At 39.9% G+C, this 10,077-nt stretch overlaps 1 protein-coding gene across 2 annotated transcripts; it reads left to right on the top strand.

Annotated features, from left to right (window-relative positions):
* spsb1 (splA/ryanodine receptor domain and SOCS box containing 1) lies at positions 1–9,987 on the top strand. Of its 2 annotated transcripts, none has more exons than XM_028584111.1 (3): positions 1–90; positions 5,249–6,135; positions 8,347–9,987. In XM_028584111.1, exons 2-3 carry the CDS (start codon positions 5,442–5,444, stop codon positions 8,472–8,474), a joined length of 822 nt encoding a protein of 273 aa, XP_028439912.1. In that variant the 5' UTR covers positions 1–90; positions 5,249–5,441; the 3' UTR covers positions 8,475–9,987. The 2 variants fall into 2 exon arrangements, with proteins under 2 accessions (XP_028439912.1, XP_028439913.1); XM_028584112.1 differs by lacking the exon at positions 1–90 and adding an exon at positions 97–217.
* The last annotated feature ends 90 nt before the right edge of the window (positions 9,988–10,077 follow it).

Below are 10,077 nucleotides of genomic sequence, written 5' to 3'. Positions count from 1 at the left end.
CTGGGCGCATTTTATCACGTGATGCGAGAGATGTTAGAGAGCAGCCATCATCATTCTATCTAATTCATGTCCAGCCTGAAATGGTAAAAGGTAAGACGACAAGGAAACGGAAAACTAGCTAGATGGATTAGGGGAAGACTCTGAATCCTCTCGAATTTCCGTGTCCTCCTCTCCTGGTCTCATCCTCTCTGTTGTTTCCGTTTCCCAACTTAACAAGGTCTGTTTGCTGTGTGCTTTTCACTCGCTTCTCCCCCTGTTTTCTGCTCATATGGTGGCTGCCGAAGCGCTTGTTTCGATTTCTGTGTTTCTCTTTACATCACGTTCATATACTTGATATCGAAAACAACAACCGCAAGGGGTTGTCGCTTCCCAAACGTCCAGTATAAAAGGAGTAACTAGTTGTTTTGTCTTCGCTTATTAGCATTAGCCTTGTTTGGTTGGTGTTTATGCTAGCTAACACGGTTGGTTGGTGCTGCTTGTTGTGTAACTAACGTTTCGAGCGCGGTCGAGCTTCAAGTAAATAGAAACAACGTTCCAAATGTGGTTCGCTCGATTTACGCGCCGCTCCGGTCTTGTGGTTCAGATGGTTGAGAATGGACTTGGTCCAGGAGCACACGGCTACCTGGCCCTAGAGAGCTACTTGAAGAATAAGCTGCTTTTACATTAGCTAGCATGGCAAGCTATTGGTTAACTTCTCCAGAAGGCCTACATAACTCAGTTGGAAGTTTATGAGGTATACTTACCGTAAACTAAGACCATACATTGTACTTTCGTTAAGGTTACTATAGGTTCTTTGTTGAAACTGCTTTTAGAGAGGTGTTAATTCAACTTTATGGTCATTCTGGAGACTGTAGTTAGTGGTACTACTTACTTGCTTACATTATGAGAGGTGTTTTCTGATGTGTATTGATACTAAAAACGGCAAATTAAGCAGCGAAATATCAGACACACAACACACATACAGAATATACATGAAATAATAGGAAACCATATACATGAAATAATAAATAGGATAGGATACAAGAACAAATATTAAAAATTAAGGAATAAAAATGTACAACTACTTTTAAATAGTATTAATAAAGATAGAAAGTAAACCTATTGTGGAAGTTGTGATGTTTTGGTATATCGAATAATCTATTGTATGTTCTTAACCCAATTTATCAGAGGATATACCAAATAATAGAAACACCTATCAGTGTAATGTAATACAGTTCAACAGCACTATGAACTACACCCTTCCAAATTACCTGTTCATAATTGAACATGGCAAAAAAATATTCAGCAACAGTTTTCAGTACAATGGATGACTTTGTCTTTTAGTAAACATTGAGCTTTATGCACTTAGCAGGTCAACAAACAAGCGATGGCTTAAGTTCAGGTGGGACTGGTTTAAATTAGGCCTTATAATAGAGACAACTGTTTCCTTGGCTCAGCAAATCCAGCAACCCCTTCCTCCTGCATGTTAATAAGCTCCAAACCAACCCAGGGGCCCAGGAACCCCAACCAGGCCGGGCCAGTCCAGGATCCCAGCCCAAATTTATCCCTCCACAAGCCATCTTTTATACTACTAATGGGTATGTTTGTTTTGAAGTCCATGGTAAATGTGGGAAGACCTTTTGTTGTTCTGTTACTTTTAATTTACTTACTGCATGTTGTGTGCGTTGTAAGGTGGCCCTTTGCCACAGGGAGAGGAATGGTGAACTCCTGGCTCAAAGAGTGTGCAAATGAACATGTTTCACTCTGCCTGAATGCTGGACAGGCATTGAAAAAGAGATTGTTTACATTGAGATGCTGGCCACCCACTGCTTGCTTTTTCTCCTCTCCTGTTTTCCAATCACTGAACAGACATGACCCATTTAAATGGTTGTTTACTTGCATTAGAAGAAGAGCCAAAAGCCCTTCTCAATGAACTCTTGTCTACAATTCAATTAGAGTGGCCTTCCCAGCAGCACAGTTTTTTCCACATTACACAATGCTCTATATAGCCTAGCTGCAACACAGGCTGAAATACGAAGACCAAAGAGTAGCACCTGCGCCCTCAAAAAGTCACATTATATGTCTTTGGGATATTGATACTTAATTCGGAGTGTGGGGTATCAGACCACGGATTTCACTATAAAATAATGGCCTGACTATTGGCTTTCAGATGTCTTTTTAAAGTTTCAAATGAAATGTAAAAATAAGCGAAGATGTTGTTGGATTAAATGTCCACAGAAAATGCCCCGTCACAGCTGTGGTTTATTGTAATGGAGCCAGTGAAGTAAAGCACAGCAGGTATTCATCAGGCTTCTGTTAAGTTTCTGAGTTCCTGAAACTGTTCGTTCCTCAAGTGGTCCAACAGCACCTCAAACTAATTATTTTTATTTATTTTTTAGGCAAGATGTTTTATTACTGATTTTTCCTGTTGCCCTCTGACTAGACAACCATATAATAAGAAATAGCTGGAGTTTTTTTATTTATTTTATTTATTTTTTTCCTTTTTTTTTTTTTTTTTTTTTTTTTTTTTTTTTGGAGATGTGGGAGTAGTAGCTGAGTAACATGTCAGCTCATGGAGGGCCTGGGATCTACTGTTGTAGTACTTAGTGTTTTTCTTCATGGTCATTAGCGTGTGTGTGTGTGTCCGTGTGTGTGTGTGTGTCCGTGTCCAAATTGGCGACGTCATGTTATCACAAATTCTAGGATTGACTCTGCTTTATCAAGAAAAGCTGGCGAAGAAGTAATTGAAAGAATTGTGGACAACTAATCAAATCAAGTTTTAATTTAGTTTTCTTCATGTTTGTGCGCCCTGATCCAAAATTAGTTACTTGGCAAAAGGAGCACATAATAGCATGAGTGTTTACCAGTTAGAGCTCTAAACACTAAATAAAAATTGTTTTATAAACCGTAGAAGCTGATGATATGAATATTTGGATCACGCATCATGTTACTCCTCTGTCAGACATTGTGTACTAATTGATCTAGATTTCGTACAGTGGCTGGATCTATAGATCAGGTACATTATAAATTCACGTGAAAATGTATCACTGACATGTTTTATGGTCTTTTGTAGGTCGGCACATGTCCTTTTTAAAACGGAATAATTGAGAAAAACGATTATTTAGGTCATTACGTTTTGCAAGTAAACTCTTATTTTCTCTTGTGTTCTGAATGAAAAAATAAAGTTTAAATAGGAAAAGTATTAAGGCAAATTTCACAGTAGTTTTTTACTGTTGATTTATTTAACTTTTTCCACTTTTTTTTTTTTAAGTTCAATAATTGCAACATCTTTCCAGACCTCAAGGTAATTGTCTTAAATTATCGTGATTTCAATATTGACCAAAATAATCGTGATTATATTTTTTTCCATAATCGAGCTAGCCTCGTGAGACTGTCCTGATCTCGCGAGTTCCAGTTTTCCACTCGCAGATCAGTCTGGCATCTTGAGGTAGAGAAAATTTGGAGCCGTTAGCCAAACGACCGGGCCAATCAGCGTTGGTTTTGAGGTGGGTTAGGTGGTGATGGACAGATGGTTTATCCAATCAGCTAACCAGTATTTTCAGACAGCGGTAGCCCTAATTCTGTTAGCCGCTCGCTAATGCTTTTTTTCTCTTGGATCCTTCTTTTGGAATATGGACCGGGAACCTGAAATGGTGTCTTTTATTCCTAAATTCTCATTACACAAATAAAAAATGATATCCTTTACCGACATGTTGCTTGCTTGCTGAGCTAACGAGCTATGCTTTGCCTGCAGCAGCAGGGGCGGGCTTGTGGTTGTATTTTCATACGCTTCGTAGATCTGATTGGTTGATTTGGCCCGTCTATCACCAACATAGGTGATAGACAGATGGTTCAACCAATCAGCTAACCAGTATTTCCACCCCTTCCCAAAAGTTCTCCAACGGAAAGTTCCCAGATGGATATGCCGAGCAAATGCGAAGCAATCCATCTGGCGGAGTCAGGTTATAATCGAGCAGCCCTAGTCACAAGTGGACATCAGTGAAATTGAATCCATCCCAGCTAATTAAAGCTAAGCAGTCAAATCAGATGGGGTAATTTTTTTTGGTTTTACAGTTTTTCAAAAACAGAATAAATCCAAAAATAATGCGTTCAAGCAGATATTGATTTATTTCAAAATGTGTTCACTGTTGGATACTGTATGTTGTCTTTAATGTGGGTTAAACAATCATAAAGGCAAAGTAAAGCAGGCACCTCCTTAATTGTGCTCGCTGATGTTGTTAGGCATATGAATTGATCAAATACCTCTACAAAGGTGTATGTAATTTGATGTTGCATTATTTTCCGGAAAATCAATTTGAGAAACGGATCAAATGACCAGACAGGAACGTGTGCTTTTGGCTTATCCAGCAGATTAAAAACATGAAAAAGTACCTAACCATGTTGCTGCAAAAATGTTTCCACAATGCATGGTATAAACGGTTAGCAAAATCTCTAAAGGTGATGATTAATGATATATAGCCTACTCTTCTACAACCCTAGTCAGTCATGTGTTTTAGAAAGACTGTGTTCACAGCAGCTAAAACCTGTCAGTTCTTACAAGCTGAACTGTAGCCTTTCGTCCATTGTGGCCAGTGTATTCTCTGTAAAAAGTGCAATCATTATACATAATCTTTTTTTTCAACCAATAGAAAATAAGTTTATGGCAGAAAACTTGTTGGTCTTGTCTTTCTTGGTTGGCTCGACATTATAGTGAACTGGTAGGGAGGGAAAACAAACGGGTGAGAAAATTTGTCACACTGATATATAGTACATCTTTGCCATGGTCAGCAGATACATGTTTTCTTGCTGTTGCCTTTATGATAATACTGTTTGTGTAGATCACTTTTTTTGGTTTACATCTCAGAAATCTTAGGTCATGGGACACTGCTTTCTTTGTTTATATGCTAAATCTCACATGTGAACAAAGCCACTTTTGAGGCCGCTTAACAGCCCAGCAATTAATATCCGTTGTTGTCCACTGATGACCAAATTAATAAAGTTAAACCATTGAGTATATTTACCATAAAAATGTAAACGCACACTGTAACATTTTCAATAAATGCAGAATGATGTAATTACAGCAGATGTACCATTTTTGTCGCCATCAAAGGGCATGATAAGGATGGACTTACAATGTGCCTTATGTTTAGCAAACTGTTTTGTACACTCTGATGCTAATGTTTCCTGGCCCAAAGTAAAATAATGCTAATTAGATTAGGTAATAATGAACTTGTTACTTATCTGCTTGCATCTCTTCTAATATCTCCAGGAAGGCTTCAAAACACACCTGGTGTGAGCTTCACTGTCTGCAGCTAGTGACAGGAGGGAGCAACAAACCTGCTTCTTGGGTTGCAGGAGCACGGTGGAGGAGAGGGTCTGAGGCTGATTACTCCCCCCATTAGTCTTTGAGGAGGGGGGAGGAAGAGGAGGAGCAAGAGGGAGCTGCTATAACCACCCAGAGCATGGGGCAAAAAGTCCCAGGTGGTATTAAAACCATTGATATGCGGGATCCGGCATTCAGCCCCCTGAAGCTGGAGCTACAGGCCCTGAGTCACACCAAGCCGTCTCGACTGGATCTGCTGCTGGACATGCCACCTGCCAGTGTGGACGTCCAGGTCCAGAACTCATGGAACAACGATGACCGCTCCCTTAACATCTTTGTCAAGGACGACAACAAGCTGGTGTTTCACAGGCACCCTGTGGCGCAGAGCACGGACGCCATCCGGGGCCATGTTGGCTATACAAGGGGACTGCATGTGTGGGAGATCAGCTGGGCTATGCGTCAGAGGGGCACACACGCTGTGGTCGGAGTGGCGACAAGTGACGCCCCGCTGCACTCCGTGGGCTACACAGCTTTGGTAGGAAGCAACGCTGAGTCCTGGGGCTGGGACCTGTGCAGGAGTAAACTCTACCACGATGGCAAGAATCACCCAGGAAAAACCTACCCGGCCTTCCTCGAGCCAGACGACACCTTCATAATACCAGACTCCCTTTTAGTAGTCTTAGACATGGATGAGGGAACTCTGGGTTACATAGTAGATGGACATTATCTAGGGGTGGCATTCAGAGGACTTAAGGGCAGGAAGCTGTACCCAGTGGTGAGCGCCGTGTGGGGACACTGTGAAATAAGAATCCGGTACATAAATGGACTTGATCGTAAGTACAAACTTTAAATGTTTTTTTGAAATACTCTGTTATTTCTTTCTCTCATGAGAGATGGTATTTTGCCATCCGTGATGATGTCTTGTGCCCAGCTCTTACACAACCAGTGGCTGCATTTATTAATGCAATAAACAAAGGTGTGACAGTTAAGGGTTAGTCATACTGTCTAAGCGGGACATATTATTGCAGAGGGTTACTGTAGAGCTGACTTTTCAGAAACTTTGCCTCCCTAACAGTTATGTAAAGCAGTGATAGCATGACATTATTTGTGTTCTTTCCTGGTAGTCCAGATTACATATGAATAATGTTTAACTACATCTCTTAATCAACTTCTCTCATGAGAATGATGTCACTGTGTCCTAATCTTTGTAAGGAGTTGACAGAAATCATATCTCACTGTAACCTGCCCTAGCGCTTGTCAATAACTGTACTTTGCTTTTGTTTTTAAACTGTGCTGTAGCCCCTCTATTATAGATGCTGGTGTTTATCGTTTCCAGTGGTCCTTTTTAAGTACAAAAAACAAGCTGCTTGTCGCGCCCTCCCCCCCCCCCCCCCCCCCCCCACACACACACACAAATGGTTAATGATTTTGATTTGATGAATTATTCCATGGTTAAAGGGTCATGAGCTTTAAAGGCACTGAACACCCACACAGGTGTTTCTAGTTAATGTGGCGGATTGGACCTTTTCCAGGACTGCGTGGGTGTGATTAGTCTGAGTTTCGACATCTTCCTTTGTCCACTACTAGTGCTGTTATGGTGGGACAAATGACACCTTTTGTCATCCTTATTAGTAGAAAGAATTTGTGACCTTTATTTTTTTTTTCTTTTTTATAAGTTCCCATCAAAGCTCTTGCCCACCTTCAACCTGAAAAGAGTAATCAGCCAGAATAACTGAAAACACCTGTGTGGGTGTTCAGAGGCTTTAAATGAGGAAATATCGGTCCTCATCAAAACATGTTGTACTACCCACATGTCCCAAGTGCTGTGTGCTCATTAGATTTTTATGTTCAGCTCAGATCCCTCGACCTAGTTTAGGCCTGTGGAAAAGAAGCGCTACAGATGCAGCAGTGATACGCATTAAAGCCAGCTTCAATTTTATGACATTCCTCTTACTGTCGGATGTAGAGAGGGGAAATCCTTAATCTTATCAATTGATGTTAAAGGTAGTTTTTGTCTCTCAAAATGTTGGTAATCCTGTGGCTGTTAGGAGCCAGTATGCAGTGTTGGCACTGCAGCTAAAGAATAAGGCTGCAAGTAAATTAGTTTGAAGTCACGTATTACAATTTTACACTGAATGTGTTTATTTTTTGATAAGATATTTTCTTATTTAAATCACATATTTAATTTTTATGTTATTTTAAGTTATATTGCTGCTTAAAATGAAATACCTGTATTTAAGATTATTTGGCATATTTTGTTAAAAGGGTTTGTAGATTTGATTTATTTATATTCCTCTAGGTAAGGTTTCCAAAAAGTGTATATATACTGAAACTTGGATATGAAATTGGCATGGCAATTTACATTTTTCAAGATACCCAACCCTAAATGTCAATCACATTAAAAAAAAAAAAAAAAAAAAAAAATTCAGACAAGCAGTACAAAAAAAAAATCTTTGACAAATTATCAGTAATTACCAAAAACCCATTAATGTAATTCTTTTTGGACAAATTGTAGGCCCTATTAGAGAGCAAACTGCCTGAAGTGTTACCCTATTGTGTAATCTATGTAAACTACAGTACACACAGACATGTGCTGAATTTTATTTGTTAGTTTGATGTTCTCCCTAGTACACACACTCTACTGCAGCACCCAGATGTTTTAATACCACTGCTGGGAATGTTGGTCCATTTCTTTTCTTCAGAGTGGATTCCACATCAGTGTGAACTTCATCCTTATACATCCTTCCTCTAATGGGAGCTGCATGCCATGGCTCATGTTTATCTTGCACAACAGTGACTTTATGCCCTCATACACTCTTATTGCGTTCTCTATGGCAATAGAGGATAAAGGTTATAATACTGTTCCACTCCCACTTTTATAGTCACTCACTCCCCCTCTGTGTTCACTTTAATTTATATACTTGTATACTTTATAAACAGCCCCTTGCAGATTTGACTTAACGCTTGACATTTACACACTCCTGAAATGAGATTCAGCCATTGCTAACACCCAACACCTCACCTCTCTTGTCTCCTCCCCCCAGCTGAACCCCTCTCTCTGATGGATCTGTGTCGGCGTTCGGTGAGGGTGGCATTAGGAAGAGACCGTCTGGGTGAAATCCATAGACTGCCACTACCGGCCTCTCTCAAGAACTACCTGCTCTACCAATGACAGCGGTGACCGCACATTCGGCACACCTTCGTCTCTTTCTCATGTTTCTCTGGGATCCTTCTTGGGGATGAACCCGTTTGACAACATTGCTCTAGCCTCCAGTACTGACTCAGCCTTCAAGTATGCTTCTGTGTCAGTAGCTGGACACCTTTTTGAGTTTCTTATCCTGTTTTTATGACTCTTTGCAATTGTATTCTCTAACTTTATAAAATCAGGAATCACTGAGCACTATGCACATGCTGATCCAGGCGATGCCCTGACAGTCACCATGTTGGTGTACCTCCTCCAGTTTGTAGGTTAATGTGGCATATGTGGTCGGTTTCTCTGCTGTGACCTGCAGACTTTATGATAATGAATTTATATCTTGTAGCCTTTTAAATTGATGCGTTATTGGTTGTGCTAAAACTAAATTGTGTGATGGAATTTAAACTTGAGAGTTGGTGCAGAAATACACTGCTAGCCTCTGACCACAAGGTGGCAGCACACACACATCAACCTGTACATCCTCTCAAATTGAGAATTATAACATGAAATCCTAGTTGCTTTTAGATTATTATTATTTTTTTTTTTTTTATTAAATGGATACTAAATAAAATTGCAGTTCACACAACACAGAAGAGATGCTGACCACTCCATAGAGAGTCTGTAGTGCAGTGTGGAGGAATGTTTGGCAGCTGGCTGAAGAGCAGCTCCGACCACTCACTGCATTATCAGGTTTCTCTGCGATATGGAAGTTTACCCCATTGCTTACCATCAAGGCATCCGTCAGGAGCAACATCAGCAGGAATTTTAGGATAATGTCACTGTGATTATTTGTAGCATGCATCTGCAGGAAATCTTTCAATACAATCATGTCCTTTTTTTTGTTTTTTTATAAAAAGAAAAAACACATTTGTCACTCCTGCTTTTTGTAGTGCAGTAGATTTCAACCACATGCTGTCAGGGCCCAAGAGTGCTGTGTTTTTTTCTTTTTTTATTTTTTTTTTTTTTTTTTTTTTTATTCAACCAGTCTCCATCAGCTGATTTCACTGGTTTGCACATATTCAGCCAGATAATGGAAACTAACCAATGACATATCCACTTAAGAGGTTCTTTGTAATGAAAACCGCTGCTACTCTTGGGTCTCACTGGCACATAGCTGAGCACCATTGATGTAGTGTTTGTTATGACATGTTAAGGGGGAAACAAAGGGGTTGGGGAAACGGACTATGTTGGTGAACGGCGGCGTGCCTGAATCGGCAAACTTTAGATTTAATGCACCGTAACGACAAGACAATCCACAAAGTGCTGCACAAATTGTAATAGAACATTGGATTGCCAACATATTAAATGCCATATCATAGACCTGTTGACTAGTATTTTTTTAATGTGCAGATGTGCTCCTTATTCAGTGGTCAGCTGGACGTGGACATACTGTCACACCTTATTTTCCTTGCTTGCAGCTTCCATTTTATTTGTATTCCATGTTGTAGATTTGTTTGTAAGTATCTATTAAAGTTTATTTCAAAGTGAATTGTACCTGAATCTGCTATTAAATGTCAACAAACTACAGGCGATGGACAAATATTAGTTGTAGTATTTAGGCAATATCATTAAATGCTGC

This window comes from Perca flavescens, chromosome 7 (genome assembly GCF_004354835.1).
Source record: "Perca flavescens isolate YP-PL-M2 chromosome 7, PFLA_1.0, whole genome shotgun sequence".
Lineage (NCBI taxonomy): Eukaryota > Metazoa > Chordata > Actinopteri > Perciformes > Percidae > Perca > Perca flavescens.
Note: the sequence above shows the minus strand (reverse complement) of the source record. Positions and strands in the feature narration are given on the sequence as shown.

What these genes read in the sequence shown, in the direction of transcription:
- spsb1 (XM_028584111.1), top strand. Translation starts at nt 5,442, where the DNA reads ATGGGGCAAAAAGTCCCAGGTGGTATTAAAACCATTGATATGCGGGAT. An exon ending in GTACATAAATGGACTTGATC is followed by an intron (nt 6,136 to 8,346) that starts GTAAGTACAAAC and finishes TCCTCCCCCCAG; the next exon opens with CTGAACCCCTCTCTCTGATG.